The sequence below is a fragment of the Haematobia irritans genome, chromosome 3 (genome assembly GCF_050003625.1).
Source record: "Haematobia irritans isolate KBUSLIRL chromosome 3, ASM5000362v1, whole genome shotgun sequence".
Classification (NCBI taxonomy): Eukaryota; Metazoa; Arthropoda; class Insecta; order Diptera; family Muscidae; genus Haematobia; species Haematobia irritans.
Genome location: NC_134399.1, coordinates 152,079,614 through 152,102,774, shown reverse-complemented (window position 1 = coordinate 152,102,774; position 23,161 = coordinate 152,079,614). Strand labels below are relative to the sequence as shown.

The 23,161-nt window shown below is 34.0% G+C and overlaps 1 protein-coding gene across 1 annotated transcript; it reads right to left on the bottom strand.

Annotated features, from left to right (window-relative positions):
• Positions 1-4,826: 4,826 nt before the first annotated feature.
• Positions 4,827-21,292, bottom strand: LOC142231249 (uncharacterized). The gene is made up of 3 exons (XM_075301867.1): positions 21,239-21,292; positions 18,420-18,947; positions 4,827-5,024 (listed from the first exon to the last, which is right to left on the bottom strand). The coding sequence occupies exons 1-3, from the start codon at positions 21,290-21,292 to the stop codon at positions 4,827-4,829; spliced, it is 780 nt and encodes a 259-aa protein (XP_075157982.1).
• Between the last annotated feature and the right edge of the window lie 1,869 nt (positions 21,293-23,161).

Genomic DNA, 23,161 nt, shown 5'->3' with positions numbered 1-23,161 from the left:
TATATATATATATATATATATAGCTTTCGCCCGATTTACACTCATATGACCACAGAGGCCAATTTTTTGCTCCGATTTAGTTGAAATTTTGCACAGGGAGTAGAATTAGCATTGTTGCTATGCGTACCTAATTTGGTTGAAATCGGTTCAGATTTAGATATAGCTCCCATATATATGTTTTTCTGATTTCGACAAAAATGGTCAAAATACCAACATTTTCCTTGTAAAATCGCCACTGCTTAGTCGAAAAGTTTAAAAAATTACTCTAATTTTCCTAAACTTCTAATACCTATATATCGAGCGATAAATCATAAATAAACTTTTTCGAAGTTTCCTTTAAATTGCTTCAGATTTAAACGTTTCCCATATTTTTTTACTAACATTGTCTTCCACCCTAGTGCATTAGCCGACTTAAATTTTGAGTCTATAGATTTTGTAGAAGTCTATAAAATTCTTCCAGATCGAGTGGTATTTAAATGTATGTATTTGGGACAAACCTTTATATATAGCCCCAACACATTTGACGGATGTGATATGGTATCGAAAATTTAGATCTACAAAGTGGTGCAGGGTGTAATATAGTCGGCTCCGCCCGACTTTAGACTTTCCTTACTTGTTTGATATTGCCTTTTTGCACGAGTACCAAACTACTGTGGCTTTTTTTGTCCTTTTAACCCTCTAATGCCCCAATTTTTTTGGCCAGCTGATTATATATTCAATGTTAACGACACAAAAGCACGATAAAGAAACAAGAAAAATTTATGCGGTATAATTCAGTAAATGTTGCAAAGCCTCTTGAACAGATTTTAAGTTTTCTTTTTATTTTACCCATTTTTGTTGTCTTAAGGTGTGTTTTACAAAAAGCTTCCTGATTTTACGAAGCCCGCCTAAAGGGTTGGGCATTAGAGGGTTAAGCTTGAAAATCAGCTTCCTGTCCAACAGAACCAAGGTATTCTGCACACTCAGCAAAACGTATTTCAATAACCCCTAAGGAGATGGCTTTAACCGTGGGAATTTTGCTTTCTTTGCAGGGTTTTCTCCTAGACCATTCTCCCTCGCACACTTCTCAGTCATTCGGAGGGCTCTCTGTACAATATCTCTACTTGTGAATGGGAATTTTCCCCTGACTGCTACAGTCACATCATCAGCGTATGTCACCACTTTTATTCTTTCTTTTTCTAGGGAAACCCGAAGGAAATATTCCAAAGAAGAGGTGATAGAACTCCACCTTGGTAGGCGCCTCTGTTCACATACCTTCGTATGTTTGCTTGTCATAGTGTGGCTGAAATACGTCTCTTCGTTAGAATTTCGGCTAACAGCCTAAGTATCCCTTGATAAACATTCGGATTTGACAATCTATATAATATCGAGCTCGGATGGACGTTATAGAATGCTCCTCCGATGTCTAGAAAAGCCACAATTGTGTATTCATTGACAGATAGTGTACTTTCAATAAAGCTATCTAGTTCATGCAATGAGATCTCAGTAGACCTGCCCTTCGAGTAAGCATGTTGTCGTTTAGAGAGCAATCTTAAATCGATCTATCATCCTATCCAGAGTCATAAGAAGGAATAAAGAGAAGCAGTTTGGTGGGAAATCATTCGCACTCGAGTGAGAGACTCTTCCCGCTATAGGCATGAAAACGACTTTAGTTTTCCTCCACTTTCCGGAGTAATTCCATCAGATCGGGGGGATTTTAAAGATCCAAAATTCTTTAAACCCCATTTTATTCCAGATTCCGATAGGAAATTACCATTGAGCCTCTGTGGCACCGCCAGAACTTGGTTCAACCGTCTGATTTCCATGAAAATGTATATCCAATAGTACCTCCAGCGTCTCCTCACAGGACCTTGACCAATTGCCCTCCAATGTTACTGAAAGCTGGAGTGGAGTTAATAGATGCTAGTACCTTCCGTAGTCTGGAACCCTCGGTCGTATTCCCAATATTGCTACAGTAATCATTCCAAGAGTTGTGCTGAGCCCTTATCATTTCTCGCTTATATCCTCTCAGACCGAGTACTCGTATATACTTTTTGTTAGACTATTCAGTGCATTTTGGTACTATAGGTCGTAACCTGTTCCAGGTACTCTCGCTATTTTAAATATGCATGAAATTACCGAGGTTCCTAATATGTCTAAGGGGATTTACTTGAATTTTGTTAGGCAAATGGAGGAAGTTCCTAGGATGAGGTTATATACAGAGTGGGGCCATATTTTTCAATTTTTATTGTTCAAAAGCAAAAATTTCGTAACTTCGTGGCTATATTTGCCGCGAATTATGACATCCAAACACCCGACAAAGCCAAGTCATATGCCGTACGAAAGTGACTCTGTTCCCATTCCCGGCGATGCGTCGGCTTAAGATGAGTGCCAACCTTACTCACCAAATGTCCCAGGCACAAAAGTCCGACAGGTATTCGTAGATTTGTGGTCATTGGGTGGTAGAAATGAAACGAGGAAGCTCCTTTTTAACCATTCATGTTTGGCGGATGCTGAGTGCGATGGTGTTGATCGATCGAAATGTTTGTCTGCCCACGGCTTCAATCATGTCTTTACGATATTTTCCACATATTATTCGGCAATTATTTTGTCCCCACGTTTGATTAATACGGCGAGTGATCATCGGCCGTTACGGTAGCCCACACCATTACAACCTGAGATGTAGTGGCCAATAAGGAGATTTGGGACAATCGTTGCATCGCTTGTTGAAATTTGTATGTTCTCAAAGAAAATACTTTTCGTTTCTCTAAAATTTCGTTCCGTAGAAAAGTATTATTTCAATGTGTGTAGAAATCGCAATTTTTATTGCAATTTCAGTTTTAGTATGTAATCCAACATCATCTTGGGCCTATACAAAATTTTTGGATTATTGTAAATTCACTTTTTCAATTTGATTATTTTGCCAAGTTGGCTCAAACAACCGAACATTCACATTGTCTATTTCTAGATCGCTAAAAGTGAAAAGACACATTAATATCCACGGTGTAGTAGAAGAAAATATTATCGAATCTAATATTTTTTTGTAGCTCCATAGCGAACAACATATGGTGAAATAGTTAAACTAAAAAATTATAAACCAATTTTTTTAAAAACAAACAAAACAGGCATTTTCCATAAAATCCAAAATACAAACACATACACACACAGAGATAATATAGTGGGTCATAAATAATAGAAAACAAACGCAATATGACCAAAGTGATGTCAGAAACGCCCACAAGACCACAACCACAACTGACAGTTCTAAATTTTCCTCAAAATGTCCTTGCAATAGGTGAACATAAAGACATCGCCAGTAGGCAATTCTTGTTAAGTCATGTCATGATCACCAACACCACCACCACCAGTACCAGCAAAACCAAACAACAAAAGATGAAACGATGATCCTCTTACGTTGGTTACGGTTACTTATCTGACCAACAGCACATCAGCCCAGATAGTTAATCTAATATAAATGTCCTTTTTTTGTTTTCCAAGTGGGGGATAAACACAATGAAATTATATCTCAGAATTCTTGGAAAAAGAGGCGGTTTGTAAACTGAAACACAAAGATTCCATATTCCTATGTCCATATGAAAAGCAAATTTGACTTTTCATACTTGGGCACTTGAGGCACAAACATCATAATGATCTAGATCATGGATCGCTACAAGAGAAGCGCAGTAACAAGCATAAGGACATCAACCACAATTATCTCATCTCACCCACACTCAGATGAGATGACACTCAAGTAGGGCGCTCTCCACTCCACAGGTTCAAACCAAAAGTGTTGAACAACAAATTTCTTCTCCACATCGAAGTATTTTGTCACAGAAAACAGCAGCTACTTTAGTTAAGAGGATTCACACAAGTACCTCAAGGACATGTGCTTGTTTGTTGTTGTTCTGTCTACCTGAACCCAAATACATTTGTGTAGCTCCCATGTAATTCTAATAATGCCATTTATTGTTAAGAAGTCCCGATATCTCTCTCTCCCTCTTTTGAATATGAATTGGAAATTTTTTCTCCAAAGAGGCAGATGCGTGTTAAACATTTTCACTGGAACATGTACTCGATCTACTCCAGGACTTAAGTGGGCGGTCAAACATCTAAGAATCTCCAGACAGAGAATCATAGATAGCGCTAGTTGATTGTCTGACCATACCGTAAATCCAAATTAACACGAACACTTACGTAGATAATTGTTCAAATTTGACATTTAACACAAAGTGTCAAATCTCATAAAATTCCTGAGAATTTTCCACAAATATTAAGCGCGTGTCCAAATAGGCTTGAAATTTTAAATAAAAATATGAGATCATTTTTAAATTTGTTCAAGCATGTAACGGGGTTTTCTATGATCAATGAACAAAGTCCTTCAGACACCTAGGGATAATTTTTCTGAAAGAGAAAATTAATATGGACTATAGAACGAAATTTGACCAACGTGACTATAGTTAAAAAACACTATGGCAGTTAAAAATCCTCGTTCAATAATACAGGGTGTTTGATATGTATCCCTACCATTTTAAGATTACTATCATTTTTGACCCGACTTATTCCAGTGGCAGATCGTTTTATTGTTTACAAGCTGACAAAAGCATTTTGATCTATTGCAAAGATATTCGTGATGGAATTCATGGTGGAAACCCACGAGTGGCTATCGCCTCCACCATTTAAATTTGAATAAGTCTTTTTCTCGCATCATTGTTTGTTGCCGTTATACTGGCAGTTTTACATTGCGTCCAAAAAATGGACGAAAAATGGTAACAAACTCAGAAATTATCCGGAAAGTGAAGGCCAGATTTGATATAAATCCACTACGCATAGGTAGAAACCAACTTAAACTAAAGCCATTGAAATTCCAAAAACTGCAAGAGCTTGCCGATGCTTAATAGATTTTTGACTGGAAAAAGCCAAGGAATTGCTATGCTTGCACTAAAGTGGCCAGTTACCGAATTTGACTTATTCCCATGAGAAACAATTCCAAATTGAGCCGTTTGTGAACAAACCAAATGATCGAGTTTACCTTCCAATGAAGTCAGCTGAAAATGTACACCTTCGATTGACCACAAGAACTCAAACGCCGCTGATGGTAATAGTGTGGTCCGCAGTAATGGCTGATGGTCGCTTCCTGCTCTTGGGTTCAAAAGGAATGCTGAATATTATCGGGAAAACGTCCTAAAGACCGTATTGAAGCTCTAGACACCATCGAACTCAACAAACGTAAACCAAGACTGACTTAAATAGGAAGTTCCTCGCTTCATGGTCATCTCCGGATCTCAATACATTGGACTTTTGCGCGTTGGGCATTTTGGAGAGTATATATGGCACTCAAAAATACTATCGATAAGTGTCGACCATCTTAAGAAGGCGATTCCCCTGGAATGGGCCAAAATACCGCGGACCACTTTCGTGCAGCATTTGATGGCTTTGTCGTCCACTTCAAGGCCATAATTCGTGCCAAAGGTAGATAGTTTGAAAAATCTAGACTGATTCAGAAATTTTATGGTTGGCTGATAAGTCCCCGGTCTCACAAAAAAATGGGAAAAAAGGAATTTCGTGTTTTGATAAAATACTGTTTTCTGAAGGGGAAAAATACGGTGGAAGCAAAAACTTGGCTTGATAATGAGTTTCCGGACTCTGTCCCAGGGAAATCAACAATAATTGATTGGTATGCAAAATTCAAGTATGGTGAAATGAGCACGGAGGACGGTGAACGCAGTGGACGCCCGAAAGAGGTGGTTACCGACGAAAACATCAAAAAAATCCACAAAATAATTTTGAATACCGTAAAATGAAGTTGATCGAGATAGCAGAGGCCTTAAAGATATCAACGAAACGTGTCGGTCATATAATTCATCAATATTTGGATATGCGGAAGCTCTGTACAAAATGGGTGCCGCGCAAGCTCACATTTGACCGAAAACAACAACGTGTTGATGATTCTGAGCGGTGTTTGAGTTTTTCCGTCGATATGTGACAATCACTACACTCCTGAGTCCAATCGACAGTCGGCTGAGTGGACAGCGACCGGTGAACCGTCTCCGAAGCGAGGAAAGACTCAAAAGTCCGCTGGCAAAGTAATGGCCTCTGTTTTTTGGGATGTGCATGGAATAATTTTTATCGATTATCTTGAGAAGGGAAAAACCATCAACAGTGACTATTATATGGCGTTATTGGAGCGTTTAAAGGTCGAAATCGCGGCAAAACGGCCCCATATGAAGAAGAAAAAAGTGTTGTTCCACCAAGACAACGCACCGTGCCACCAGTCATTGAGAAAACTTCATGAATTGGGCTTCGAATTGCTTCCCCACCCACCGTATTCTCCAGATCTGGCCCCCAGCGACTTTTTCTTGTTCTCAGACCTCAAAAGGATGCTCGCAGGGAAATAATTTGGCTGCAATGAAGAGGTGATCGCCGCAACTGAGGCCTATTTTGAGGCACAACAGAAGGAGTACTACCAAAATGGTATCAAAAAATTGGAAGGTCGTTATAATCGTTGTATCGCTCTTGAAGGGAACTATTTTGAATAATAAAAACGAATTTTGACAAAAAAAAAATGTGTTTTTCTTTGTAAGACCAGGGACTTATCAGCCAACCTGTTATGTATTTCTAACATTTATGCTTTTGAACAATAAAATTTATAAAAAAAAACTGAAAAACTATAGGGCCTTACTTTATTGCATTACATATACACCACGCTGTATAGCTCAGGCATTACTTTAGATTAGATCAGGTACATTAGCATGTGATATTTGAGGCCATTGTGATACCACAGTGGTGAACTTCTCTCTTATCACCAGGGCTGTGGAGCCGGAGTCGGAGTCGGAGTCTGAAGATTTTGCTGGAGTCGGAGTCGTAAAAATTTTGCTCGACTCCGACTCCGGCTAAACCAAATTTTTTAAAACACTTCACATTTTTGTAACTAAGCAAGTTTTTACGCAAATTAGTTTCCATTGCGTTATTCATTCGATCAATGTACAGCATGATTGTAAATGAAAACCAACTTCCAATTACGGCTATCTTTTTACGTTTCCTAGAATGTTAGACTAGCAGATGGGCTGGATTGATCCATTTTAATGCCCATATCAATTTATTTGAAATATTTCGAACAATCGAAATTATTTTTTTTAATTTTATTTTAAGGCCATATACATATATGGAATATTGACAGAAAATTTTTTCAAAGTTGTTTTTTATAGAAAATTTTGTCAAAATGGTATTTCTATAAAAAGTGTTGTCAAAATTTTATTTCTATAGCAAATTTTCTCAAAATTTTATTGCTATAGAAATATATTTTTCTATAGAAAATTTAGTCAAAGTTTTATTTCTATAGAAAATTGAGTTAAAATTTTGTTTTTATAGAATATTTTGCAAAATTTTATTTCTATAGAAAATTTTGTTTGTTACACAAAAATTTTTCAAAATTTTATTTCTCTTGATAATTTTCTTTCTATAAAAAATTAAGTCAAAATTTTATTTCTATAGAAAATTTAGTCAAAATTTTTCGTCTGTAGAATATTTTGCAGAATTTTATTTACTACACAAAAATTTTTCTAAAATTGTATTTTTATTGATAATTTTTTCAAAATTTTATTTCTATAAGTAAAAATTGTCACATTTTATTTCTATAGCAAATTTTCTCAAACTTTTTTTTCTTACTGATGCTCACTGGTACTCACTGCTATAAAAAACGTATTCAAAATTTTATTACTATAGAAATATTTTTTTATATAAAATTTAGCCAAAATTGTATTTCTATAGAAAATTTAGTCAAAATTTTGTTTCTATAGAATATTTTGCAAAATTTTATTTCTATAGAAAATTTAGCAAAATTTTATTTACTAGACAAAAATTTTTCCAAAATTGTATACTCACTGATACTCACTGCTAAGTCGAAAACTTGTAGAAATGACTCAAATTTTCAAATTTTTCAATGAATGAATCATAAATGCATTTTTTTGCGAAATTGTCTAAACAATTATAAATATTTCCCAAATATTGCCCGGATTTTGTAGAAGCCTGATTTGAGATTTTATCAAAATGTAGATCTAAATACAAAGTTGTCCAGAGTATATTAAAATCGGCCCGCCCGACTTTAGACTTTCCTTGCATTTTTATTTTTTTTTTTTTTTAAATTGTGTTACGTCCCATAACGTTAGATGTAAATTTAGAAGTACATAGATTTTGTAGAAGTGTATACAATTTTGTCTAAATCGATTCAGATTCAAATTCATGCATATGGGAATATAAACCTTTATATAGCTCGAAACAAACTTAAAGGATTTGAGATAGTATCAATAATTTTGATCCACAAATAAATATACTGTTAGTATCTTCTCATATTATAATGGGTATTTATATTATTATTTTATTTATTAAACATTGCCCTAAATTTGAAATATAGAGTTCAATTGGCATCTAATGTGAAATTAAGACCTGTTTTGCACACATAAATAAATACGATACTTTATATTGATCCACTTACGGTACCGCCACAATAGAACTACAAATTAATGGTATTAAAATGAGATTTAGTTATATTACCCGGAGTCGACTCCGGAGTCGGAGTCGAGCTGATGAAAAATGCTGGAGTCGGAGTCGGAGTCGAGCAAAATTGGCTCGACTCCACAGCCCTGCTTATCACTAATATCTTTGCTGCCCCTTTTTATAACCGAGTCCGAATGGCGCTCCACATTGCGGTGAAACCACTTAGAAAAGCTTTGAAACCTTCAGAAATGTCACCAGCATTACAGAGGGGGCATAATGGTCGAATCTGGGATTGAACCAACGACCCTTTTTATACAAGGCGGGCATTCAAATCATTGCGCCAGGGTGTCTACCAGTCATTTCTTTCTTTCTGATTACTGTTCATTCCGTTCGATGTCACATGACATGGTTGAGCAGTTATTTGAATCGATTGGAGGATTACGTCAAAAGACGAGACGGTACCCGCATAGGTTAGGTTAGGTATAGAGCAAGCCCGATATTTCAGGCTCACATAGACTATTCAGTCCATTGTGATGCCATAGGTGTGAACTTGTCTCTTATCACTGAGTGCTGCCCGATTCTATGTTAAGATCCTTATTATAGCCGAGTCCGAACGGCGTTCCCATTGCAGTGAAACCACTTAGAGATTTTTTTGAAACACTCAGAAATGTCACCAACATTACTGAGAGGGAGTAATCCACCGCTTAAAAACATTTTGAAGTTGAACCCACGACCTTTTGTATGCAAGGCGAGCATGCTAACCATTGTACCACGGTGGCTCCCACCCGTCAACCTGGCTTTAAGAAATCAGAAAAATTCTCGAAATCAATACCAAAATCTTTAGTGTAAAGACAAAATCTTTGGACATCTTTGGGCATGCATTTTTTCAGTATGTAAAGTGCCGTTAACAAAGATTGTTGTAAAACATCATATAGTTAACTCCGTGTGACTTTTCAATAAAACTATCAAATGCATCATAAATTTTCTATTAATAATTAAATCCCCAATAAAAGCAACATTAACCGTAGTCGTCATTTCAATGATAAAAAGAAAAAGAAAATCAAAACGATACAAAAAGATTGACGAAAAATCCCTAAAGATGATAAACTTTTAAACACCTCCGTGTAAAGTCGACAAACCCCAATGCCAGCCTCACGAAACAGTTAAAGTAGCAGCCATCAGTAGAATCCGATAGATGGATGGATGATGGTTAACTCGTACATGGATTGATTGTTGCTAGTTTCGTTGGTTGGTTGGATGGATGGATGGGAAAAACTATTAACCGCGTTGACAGTTAAACACATTTTGATGCATGCTATCCCAATGTACTGGGATAGATAACCCCCTAATATGTTTTTTGGTTTAGTTGCCACAAGATAAGGTGCTGTTGGAAGAGAAACTAGAAAAATAAAACATCATTTTTGGTAATGATATAATGTTAGGCTTTCCAAACGGATTTCTCCTCCACCCTACGGCTTAATGTTTGGACATTGTGGTCTCTTAGAAATTGTCAGTTTAGAAGGTTTGGACATAGCTCCCATCCACACTGAAGGTATGCACATACTATCCACTGCCGGGACTATGGATCATTTTGGGAGTTACCACAACAACACGCACTTTATTATAATTTTGTTTATCGTAAAAAGCCCCATCACTGTGGATGGATGATCACCATGGATCTGGTACTTGAATAGAGATTGGTGGTGGCAGGAATGAGAAAAAGTCTCGAAAAATCAGTTTAAGCGCAAATTTAAGCCTGCAGCTAAATACTTGTGGTTGTTAAATGTGTATTTTTTCGTCGTTGTTTTTTGATTGATTTATAACTCAAAAATAAAAAAAATATTCGAAAAACCAAAAAGATTTGTAGCGTGGACGTTTTTTGTTTTAAATCGTAATCATGTTTGTTGTACAAACTTTTATGATTCTACACTGAAAAAAAAAACTAAAATAATTGTAATAACCCCGTAAACAAACGGAAAATCTTCCTAAGTCATTACTTTTAATGTACATTCCAAAAAGGCTCTTCTAGAGAGTTACTTCATTTTCTTTAGGGATAATATATAAATATCCTTTGTTTTATGCGGTTTTCGCAATAAATTTAAATTTTATATACGACCGAGCCGAATCTTAAATACTCGTCGTAGCGGATTACTTGCACTGAAAAAAAACATACGATACAGTCCATCTTCAAACATGCCCGATTCCAAAGATTTTGTCTTTGATCTAATGATTTTGGTAATGATTCCGAGCCAAAGAAGCGGAGAACTCAAGTAAAGATACTTTTAGGATACAATTCTCTTTAAATTTGATTCTAGGAAGCAATTTTTAGTTTTTCGTGTTTTAAGCGTTTTTTCTTCATATGTTATCAAAGTCCTTTAAAAACGAAAACTTTAATTTCTAAATTCAAACTCGACTTTCAGTAGAAATTATGCTATGTTTCAAGTGAAAAACGTCTTTAAAATAAAGTGTTGAAAAACATGTCCTATTTTTTAACACTTTGTTTGCTTTGTAGTAAAGATGCCAAAAGACAACAACTTTAAAGACATTTTCATTAATTTTAAAGAATTTTTCTGAATTAATAAAGTCAAGTTGACCTTAGGCCAAAAAACTTTTCTTTCAGGTTATGATACCCATTTTTAACTTAAATCAATTAATTATAATGACAATACGACTTCGTTGAAAAGTTTATCGAGTTTTGGGCAAGGAAAAAAATTTTATGTTAGAGAAATGTGTCTTCTATGCTAAGCAAAATTCGCATTCGTATTTTAAAGGCATGAAATCATTGGCCTCACGACAATATATTTTTCCGTATGGGAATATATAGAATTTCAGGCGGATTTTACGATAAATACTAGACCGGTTCAAATTGTTCGCTTTCCGAAGATAAAAAACCAAAAATACCTAATGATTTCTTATTTCCGCAAAATGGCACAAAAATGTTAGTTTCTAGAAATCCAAAAAATCCCTTCGGAGAATCGATCCATAATGGAGGCTATACCAAACATGAACCGATACACACCATATTTGGCGCATTTCTTTGCGAATCTAAAATACCGCTAGATTTCCAAATTCTAGCAAAACCAATAAAAATTTGCTTTGTTGAAGTGAAAATTTCGCTAATAAAAACTTTTTAAATTTAGCATTATTTTTTTAGCATTATTCATTGCTGATTTAGCAGCAACAATTTTTGAGATCTGGTCACATTCTAGATGACATTAAAAAATACTAAAGTGTCGATCATCTCCAAACGACGATTACCGAGTTCGAACGGTCAAAAGACGTCACGGTACCCGTATATGTTAGGTTAGGTATAGAGGCAGCCCGATATTTCAGGCTCACTTAGACTATGCAGTCCATTGTAATGCCACAGTGGTGAACTTCTCTCTTATCACTGAGAGCTGCCCGATTCGATATTTATCTCCATGACAAAGGACCTACTTTTTATAGCCGAGTCCGAACGGTGTTCCACACTGCGGTGAAACCACTTAGAGAAGCTTTCAAACATCTGGTCACACTGTAACCTAAAATATCTCTAGATTTCCAAATTCTAGCAAAACCAAGAAAAATTGCGTTGTACAGAAACCTAAAAAGTTTAATCGGCAGATCGGTCTATATGGCGGATATACCAAAACAGGAACCCATACAAACCTTATTTGGCACACCTATTTGTGGACCTAAAATAACACCTGATTTCCAAATTCAAGGAAATCCGATAAAAATTGTGTCTTATAGAATTCCAAGAAATCAAATCAGCAGATCGGTTTATATGGGGTCCTTATCAATACCTGGACCGATATAGCCCATCTTCGAACTTGACCTGCCTGCAGACAAAAAACGAATTTGTGCCGAATTTCAGGACGATAGCGTACACTTTTCAAATATCTTTTTGAAATTTCCATTATTTTATTTGTCCTTACTGCTCACATTGCTTTAGAGCCAATTGCGCAACACTTCCGCATCCAAAAGGGATATTTTCATTGATTTTTTGGCCATTATAATCATTTCAAACAATTCTTAAATACAAAAATTTTTAATTTTTTTTTTTTCAAAAATTAAATCATTTGTGACACTCTCTATAAAAATAAAGTTTTTGGCACTTTTTAGACGATAACGATGAAACACTTTTTTTTAAATAAGTTTATACAATGACTTTTAATAAAGATTTCGGTACATAAAATGTTAAAGATAAAATTTTACATTGTTTATGAAAATTTTATTATTACCCATGTTCGGATATCCACTTCAATTTCACTTCCACTATTCACGTCAAATCCACGAACGTGAAAATTTGGTGTTCTTAATTCCACGTTCTTTTTTAAACTTTCCCGTAACCAGATGGGTTGCACAAATCACCCAAAAATTCACTAAGGCGGAAATCAAAATAAGTGGAATAACTTATTTTAATTTATTATTTTTTTAATTAAATATGACGCAATTTTTATAAAACTCAAGTATTAAATATAAAACATTTAAAATTTAAAGGGTGATACGGTCAAAATTGTTCAAGGGAAAACGCGTGTAAATCGGTGAAATCGTTTATTTAAAAAATCAAATTAAATTTCTTTTTCAAGTTCAATTAGTATAAAATTCAGGAAAAATATTCAGTTAGGCTTTCGCTTTTCCAAATCCGAATTGTCGGGCCTCACGCTTGACACCTGCCATCAGATTTTGTACAGCCACCTTGTCCACCTTCTTCGCCGCAGAAAGCCAGTTTGCCTTGAACTGCTGCTCGTCCTTAGCAGTTTTTTGGTCTTCTTTAGGTTCCGCTTGAAATACTCTTTCACGTAAATTTCTTGGTTGACAGTCCCGGAAGCTATGCTGCTTTTCAAGCCACAGGTACAGATGGCTTGCCAAACCAGATATTTCTTTGCGAACTTTGACAGTTTTATGTGCTTGAAAATATCTGCTACCATTCCACTTCCTTTTGCCGTATAAAACTCCTGTCCCGGAAGCTGCTTGTAGTCGGCTTTGACGTAGGTTTCGTCGTCCATTACCACGCAGTCAAACTTCGTCAGCATCGTCGTGTACAGCCTCCGGGATCGCGATTTGGCCGTCGTATTTTGTTTATCATCGCGATTTCGAGTCACTACCTTCTTGTATGTCGATAGTCCGGCTCGTTTTTTGGCTCGATGCACGGTTGTAGACGATACACCCAGCTTATTTGCGGCATCTCGGAGAGAGAGGTTAGGGTTTCGATTAAAACTACCGGCAACTCTCTTTGTCGTCTCAGCGGCTTCCGGTTTTCGATTTCCCACCGATCCAGACTTCCTGGCTGTCGACAAACGTTCCCCAAACACTTTAATTACATTTGTAACGGTTTATTTGGCAACTGTTAGCGATTTTGCCAGCTTTGCGTGCAAGTAGCTCGGATTTTGATACGCTGCTCTTCTTGCTTGGACGGCATTTTGACAACTGAAGAATGAATTCCAAAATCAAAATAGAAGCAACATTCTACACAAACACACCTTCAAAATGAGGGGTGTTCAGGTTTTTTAAATGCAAAATTGAAAGAAATACGTCAAGTTTATATTGACCAAATTTTGACCTATCACCCTTTATTACGCAAGTACTTTTTTTAACCGGAAATATACCCATTTTGGACATAATTCAACTTTCACCAAGACTTTTGCAAGTGAATTTCACGAAAATTCCGGTGAAAGTGGATTGTAGGACACGAAAATCATGGAATTGATTCACATTCATCTGGAAGTGGATTTGGGAACATGGGCATAAATTTCGGGGATTTTCGGAAACACAAAACTTCTAATGTAAAATTTAAATTAAAATAAATTTAAATTTAAAAAATGTATTCTATTTAAACTATGAGCCTTTTGGGGGCTACCGTGGTGCAATGGTTAGCATGTCCGCCTTACATACAGAGGGTGGTCGGCTCAACCCCAGTTTCGACCGAACACCAACAAGTCTCTCAGCGGTGCTTTATCCCACCTCAGTAATGCTGGTGACATTTCTTAGTATTTCAAAGTTTCTCTACGTGGTTTCACCGCAATGTGGAATCCTCTTTGAACTCGGCTATAAAAAGTAGGTCCCTTGTCATTGAGCTTGGCATATAATCGGGCAGCACTCATTGATATAAGAGAAGTTCACCACTGTGGTATCACAATGGCCTGAATAGTCTACGTGAACCCAAAATATCGGGATGACCTATACCTAACCTAATATATCCTAAATTATGAACCTTTTTTGAAATTTCAATTAAAACTTTTTTCTACACTGAAAAAAAAAACATTGTCGTGAGGCCAAAAATATGTTGTCCTTAAAATACGAATGCGAATTTTGCTTAGCCTACACGCAAAAAAATAATTCTTTCCTCCCAAACGAAATTTTAGACAAACAAAGTTCGTTTCTCATTTGCTTTTCGCTGTAAGGAAGTGTATTTGGAAGAAAAGTATATACTTTTTGTGATAAACGTTTATTCTTTTCCAGGATGTAAAAACAATTTCATAAAGACAAACTCAAAAAAAATTTTGTTTTCTTGCTAGTTGCATTTTCCCTCACATCTTTCTCACATCCACGAGGTTTGTTAGTTCTTAACACCTTTTCCTGTAATACCAACAATGTAGAAGAAATTATACGATTTTATAAATTTTTTTACCTTTCGCCTGGACGGAGAATCGAACCGCGGACCATGCACTTTGTAAGCCAACACACTAACCACTGAGCTATGTACCTGTTATGGTCATCAATAGATAATTATCCATATAAGTTATATTTATATAGCATAGCTTGCGGCGCCCACGAGCCGAATAAACAAAGTTTATTTAACAGAAACAAACATTTAGTTTGGCACCGTGGAGCAGTGGTTGCTACGTCCGACTTGCATGCCAAGGGTCGTGGGTTCGATCCCTGCTTCGACCAAAGTTTTTTTTTGTTTTGTTTTTTTTTTTTTTTACATATATTCCAGATATGTTCAGAAGATTCCGAAAAAATGTTCAACATTACATTGTACTATATTAAATTTTGAACTGTAAAAAGTGTCTTATTAAAGACCTAAAGTCAGAAAAGAACAGTGTTTGATATAAACGAAATGGACTGTGCTGTTGTTTCAAAAATAACTTTTTTTATTGAAAAAATAAAAATTTTGTAACAAACGAATTTTTTTGGTGATAAAAGTTTAAAATTTTCGAAGCAATTCAAAAAACTCTAACAAAAGAAAAACGTTTTCGGTACACGTTTTCCAAACGTTTTTTTTCTTTGCGTGTAGAAAACGGATTTCTTTGTTATAAAGTGTTTTCCTTATCAAAGTGTCAATAATTCTAAGAAATGTTCAAAATGAATGAAATCTTTAAATATGTTAATTTTTGTAACTTCACTAAAAAGCAAAAAACCTTTAAAAATAGAAGATTTTTTCAACACTTTATTTTAACACACATTTTTTCCTTGAAACATAGTCAAGTCTACTTGATATCAAGTCTGAATTTGGAAATCGTTAACTCGTTTTTAAAGAACTTTGATAGCATATAGAGAAAAAGCAAAAAAAAACAATAAATTCAAATTTGTATCGTAGTATCAAGAACGCAAAACTCCAATTAAAAAGTGAATTGTGTCTTAAAGTTATCCTTACTTCTATTCTCCTTTTCTTTGGCTCGAAATCAATAACAAAATCCATTAGTGTAAAGACAAACTCATTGGAACCGGACAATCTTTTTTCAGTGTATGAGTATATCTAAACAAAGGAATTACGACCTCAAAAAGTTCTGGCTTGCAGTGCGCATCAGGGTTGGTCCCGAAAGACACAACAGACGTTTGTTTTGTGGTCCCAGTTAATTATGATTAATGATGATGTTATGATGCGTTAATATTTTGTGCTTGCGTTGGACACACTGAGTGACTGACTTGGTCTCTCTAAGTGCCTAGTTAGGTGTTTAACCACAAACGTTTCTTGGACTTTTTATGACCAGTTTTTTTTTGTTTTTGGATATTTAAGTATTTGAAGAACTTTATAAACATAGCAAAGATTTGTAAAACTTCTAATGCAATTGTCACAGAAGAGTGCTTATGATGGCCAAGTAAATCTGGATATGGAATTATCTAAATCGCTTAAACGTTTAAAATACCACGAGAATAACCAACTCGTGGATGAAGTAACACCAACTCATTATTTTTATTATTATTTTTTTTTTTGTTCACTAGCCATTAACCCTCGTGAACTTGCTATCAACAATCTTATGTCTCTTGACCAACTAAAACCAAATTCCTATGTTAACTAACCCAAGCTGTTCCTTTTGTTTACAATTAATTAAATAATTTTGCAATTGAAAAACAATTACATTTTTGTTGCAATTGGTGATACTTTAATCGTTAGTTTTAGTTAAAATTTATTTGTCAATTTCTAAACCTTCCTTTTATCCCCTTTTAATACTAAAATATGTGCAAAGACACAGAAAACAATTTTCTTATTTAGTACCCCATTAATTAGTGTGTAAATATAACCATAGCGATAGGCGGTATGCGAACACTTATTTACGTGTATTTCTTATGGGAAGCCCAAAATCCGCGACGGAATACCGTGACGGCTAGCGGCGTGTCGCTAAATTAAAACTTATTCTAACTCCTTGGCGAAAACTGGTATAGTGTTGCCATCGCTTATCAAATTTTTTTAACTCACCACTAGGAATTGCTGTTGCCTGGACACGTGTAGATTATTTTTTCTTGAAATAACTCAACAAATAACAAGCCATTGTATGTTTTTATTCAACTTCATTGCTTAATATTGTCAAAGCGTGCTGTATTGACAACAAAAACGCTAGGAAACGTGAAAAAGGGAATTATTCGCCGTCAAGCTTATTGTATTTGCCGTTGCGGCAAAAATGTTTCGCCTACCGCCTATCGCTATGGTTATATTTACACACTTATTGTGATGTATTCGTGTTCATTGTATACATGGCTTTATAGAAATCAAATTTGGCATCGATTAACTTAATTCATTTTTTGGCGATGAAGTTCCGTCAAGGACCAGTGTCAACCGAGGTCGTAGTTCACCCCAATATCAGTTGTTGGCCATTAATGCTATGCGGCAATTGATATTACAAGATCGTCTGTGACCTATGGTGAGATGGAAACAACCTTAGGCATTACTGGGATGACTATACCTTCTATATTGCAAACACATTTGAAAATTGCGAATGGTATTCCCACAAGAAGTAAAATTGTAAGCTTGGTTTACGTACACAAACAAAAGAAAACAAGTAAGGAAAGTCTAAAGTCGGGCGGGGCCGACTATATTATACCCTGCACCACTCTGTAGATCTAAATTTTCGATACCATATAACATCCGTCAAATGTGTTGGGGGCTATATATAAAGGATTGTCCCAAATACATACATTTAAATATCACTCGATCTGGACAGAATTTGATAGACTTCTACAAAATCTATAGACTCAAAATTTAAGTCGGCTAATGCACTAGGGCGGAACACAATGTTAGTACAAAAATATGGGAAACATTTAAATCTGAAGCAATTTTAAGGGAACTTCGCAAAAGTTTATTTATGATTTATCGCTCGATATATATGTATTAGAAGTTTAGGAAAATTAGAGTCATTTTTACAACTTTTCGACTAAGCAGTGGCGATTTATTTATTTATTTATTTATTTATTTATGTCTATGGATTACATAACCCTTACAGACTACGCATAACATTTCATTAAAATTAAAAAGTAAAGTAAATAATAAAAAAATGTAAATACAATAACCTTTAATGTATTAGGGAGTATAGCAAATATTTCAATTTATACTTAGTAAAAGTAAAATCCAAGAACTCATTATAAGTGTTAAAAAGTCTCATTGCCTTAGTTAATGGCTCATTTGTAGCATAAGAAGTAGAATGTGTATTTATATGAAAAGGGTAATAGTACCGAAGAGAACGAGGTGGCGTATTGAAATTAATAAGATGCAAAAGTTCTGGACAATCAATAGAAGAACTTACAATTCCTTGCAAGAATACCAACGAATCAATCTCTCTACGAGAGCGCAAAGACTGCAACGAAATCAATGCACATCTACTCACATACGATGGCATTGGATGTGAAAAATTAAGGGATTTCAAAGCAAATTTGACGAATTTCTTCTGAACACTTTCAATGCGATTAATATGCTTCAAAGCATTAGGGCTCCAAACAAATGAACAGTACTCTAACTTAGAACGAACATAAGCACAATACAAGATCTTCTTGGTATACGGGTCAGCAAACTCATCAGCATTCCTTCGAATAAAATATAGACTAGAATACGCTCTAGGAATAATATAATTCAAGTGATCCGAAAAATTCAATTTAGAATCAAAAACAACTCCTAAATCCAATTTTCCATTCACAGATTCTAACAATTGGTTACATATAGTATAATCAGATATAACGACATTCCTACATCTATGAAATACTAATTTCTGGCATTTTTTAAGATTAAGTGGAAGCCCATTAACCAATGTCCAGAAAGACAATCTATCAAGATCCTCCTGCAATTTAATTACATCAACAGAGTTCCTTATGCAACTAAAAATTTTTATTTAATAAGGAAAATGTTGGTATTTTGACCATTTTTGTCGAAATCAGAAAAACATATATATGGGAGCTATATCTAAATCTGAAGCGATTTCAATCAAATTTGGCACACATGACTATATTACTAATTGTATTCCTAGTGCAAAATTTCAACCAAATTGGGTCAAAACTCTGGCTTCTGGGGCCATATAAGTCCATATCGGGCGAAAAATATATATGGAAGCTATATCTAAATCTGAACCGATTTCAATCAAATTTGGCACACTTTACTATACTATTGTACTCCTTGTGCAAAATTTCAAGCTAATCGGGATAAAAGTCTGGCTTCTGGGTCCATATAAGTGCATATCGGGCGAAAGATATATATGGGAGCTATATATAAATTTGAGTCGATTTCAACCAAATTTGGCACGCATAGCTACAATGCTAAATCTACTCCCTGTGCAAAAATTTCAACCAAATTGGGCCAAAACTCTGGCTTTTAGGACCATATTAGTCCATATCGGGCGAAAGATATATATGGGAGCTATATCTAAATCTGAACCGATTTCAATCAAATTTTGTACACTTGACTATACTACTAATTGTACTCCTAGTGCAAAATTTCAACCAAATTCGGCCAAAAATCTGGCTTCTGGGGCCATATAAGTCCATATCGGACGAAAGATATATATGGGAGCTATATCTAAATCTTAACCGATTTCAATCAAATTTTGCACACTTGACTATACAACTAAGTGTAATGTTCGTACAAAATTTCAAGCAAATCGGTATAAAACAGTGGCTGCTGGGTCCATATTAGCGCATATCGGGCGAAAGATATATATGGGAGCTATATCTAAATCTGAACCGATTTCTTCCAAAATCAATAGAGTTCTATTCTGACCCAAATTAGGAACATGTGCCAAATTTGAAGGCGATTGGATTTAAATTGCGACCTAGACTTTGATCACAAAAATGTGTTCACAGACAGACGGACGGACGGACGGACGGACATGGTTATATCGACTCAGAGACCCACCCTGAGCATTATTGCCAAAGACACCATGTGTCTATCTCGTCTCCTTCTGGGTGTTACAAACATATGCACTAACTTATAATACCCTGTTCCACAGTGTGGCGCAGGGTATAAATACTAAATTAATTTTAATTAATTAATTAATTTTTTGTTTTTGGTTTTATAAAAACGTAGAGCAACAAATGTTTTTGTTTTCTTCGAAATTTAAAAATTGGTACGCTTGTAGGAATTTTGTTCCGATTTTGGAAAATATTGATTCAAATTAAAGTTTTGTTGTGGCAACTCTGGTTGATGTACCGATTTTCAAGTCGAATCACTTTACTATAAGGACAAAACGACGACGAAACAAATTTTATATTACAGAAATGTGTCTTTTATGCTAAACGAAATTTGCATTCGTATTTTAAGCACATGAAATATTTGGTCTCACGAAAACATTTTTTCAGTGTAAGTAAAACTTTTATTGTTAATTAAAAGTTTTCTTTAATTTACTTTTGATTAGTTTAGTGTTGTTTGTTTTTTCTGTTTTTTTTTTTATTTTTTTTAGAGTCGAAGTAGATGCAAAAATTATTAATAAGAATACGGTTGGACATGGAGAAGATTTTGTGTCCTGATGAGCATGGAACATTTTTGTCGCAAAAATTTTCTTTTCTCCGCAAACATATACAAGGTTGCCGAAATCAGATACATAATTTTCGAGAAAATAACATTTTTGCGACATACATATTACATGCTTCCTGTTCAAAACAAAAACATTTTGCTCTTGAAACATGTTTGAGGTGATCATATTCCTTCACTGAGTGTGTGGAGCTGAGTTCACTAAAAAATGAAGGAAAGTATTCCGAATTTGAAACACACACTCAAAAAAAGTTTACTTGGATCCAAAGATTTTGACCTTCCTTTAAGAATTTTGGTTTTGATTCCGAGCCAAAGATGCGCGTTCTTTAAAATAAGGAACGTTATTTGCGACCTATCTGGCTTTAAATCTAGGATCTATAAAATTAAAATTAGGATACAGATCTCATTTCTCGAATTTTCATTCTATTTTTCCGATATATTAATAAAGCTATTCACTAGAATGACCGCAACTTATATGGGGCAAAAAAAAAGTCGGAATCTTGTTCGCCTTAACCCCACAAAACGAATCCCCTTTCCAGGTATTGGGATAGCCAAAATTTGAGCCCGGTTAAACGACGTTAACACGTCCCGCTCGTCGCTGTGTCAAACCGAGTTACGCCATCCTTTAGCTTCGAAAACGCGACCTGGTGCCACTAAGAGCATTCGCCTTAACCCCACAAAACGAATCCTCTTTCCAAAATTTGAGCCCGATTAAACGACGTTAACACGTGCCGCTCGTCGCTCACAATTTGAAACAAAAAAACGATTTTTTTTGGCCAAAACTATTGTCGTGAGGTCAAAGATTTCATGTCTTTAAAATACGAATGCAAATTTTGCTTAGCATAGAAGACGCATTTCTCTAATATTAAGTTTTTTTCCTTGTCCAAAAGTCGATAAACTTTTCAATACGACTTGTCCTTATAATTAAGTGATTTGACTTAAAAATGGGTATCATAACATGGAAGAACAAATGTTTGGGCTAAGGTCAACTTGACCTTAACAATTAAAAAAAAATTTTAAATTTAATGAAATTGTCTTTAAATTTGTTATCTTTTTGCATCTTGACTACAAATCAAAAAATTTTGTCAAAATTTTATTTCTATAGAAAATTTTGTCAAAATTTTATTTCTATAGAAAATTTTGCCAAAATTTTATTTCTATAGAAAATTTTGTGAAATTTTTCTTTCTATAGAAAATTTTGTGAAATTTTTCTGTCTATAGAAAATTTTGTCAAAATTTTATTTCTATAGAAAATTTTTGTCAAAATTTTATTTCTATAGAAAATTTTTGTCAAAATTTTATTTCTATAGAAAATTTTGTCAAAATTTTATTTCCATAGAACATTTTTGTCAAAATTTTATTTCTATAGAAAATTATGTCAAAACTTTATTTCTACAGAAAATTTTGTCAAAATTTTATTTCTATAGAAAATTTTGTCAACATTTTATTTCTATAGAAAATTTTGTCAAAATTTTATTTCTATAGAAAATTTTGTCAAAATTTTATTTCTAGAGAAAATTTTGTCAAAATTTTATTTCTATAGAAAATTTTGTCAAAAATTTTATTTCAATAGAAATTTTTATCAAAATTTTATTTCTGTATAAAATTTTGTCAAAATTTTATTTCTATAGAAAATTTTGTCAAAATGTTATTTCTACAGAAAATTTTGTCAAAATTTTATTTCTATAGAAATTTTTATCAAAATTTTATTTCTATAGAAAATTTTGTCAAAATTTTATTTCTATAGAAAATTTTGTCAAAATTTTATTTCTATAGAAATGTGTATCAAAATTTTATTTCTATACACACAAAAAAAAATTTTCTGATTCAATCACGAAATTAATTGATCCAATTAATTTTTTAATTGAAATGTCTTCAATCACAGAAATGATAGTATCAATTAAAAAATTAATTGAACGTCAATTAAAAAATTAATTGATCCAATTAAAAAATTAATTGATACTATTAATTTTTGTGATTGATTTTTGTTTCAATTAAAAAATTTGTTGATTCAATTAAATTTTTAATTGAATATTTTTTAAAACTCAATTAAAATTTTAATTGGAAAAATTTTCGTGATTTTTTTTTCTGTGTAGAAATTTTTATCAAAATTTTATTTCTATAGTAAATTTTGTCAAAATTTTATTTCTATAGAAAATTTTATTCAAATTTTATTTCTATAGAAATTTTTATCAAAATTTTATTTCTATAGAAAATTTTGTCAAAATTTTATTTCTATAGAAAATTTTGTCAAAATTTTATTCCTATAGAAAATTTTGTCAAAATTTTATTGCTATAGAAATTTTATTTCTATAGATTTTTTTTGCAAAATTTTATTTTTATAGAAATTTTTTCAATTTCTTCCCCTTTCCCCATATGGTGGCCCGTATCGAAGAGAAAAAGCTGCAGTTTTTTTGTTAAAATTTTTTAAGATTGTTTTTATTATTATTATTTTAATTAGTTTTAATATCTTAAAGACAATATAATATTTATTTATATATAATATGAACATAACAAGAGTATTTACTTAGA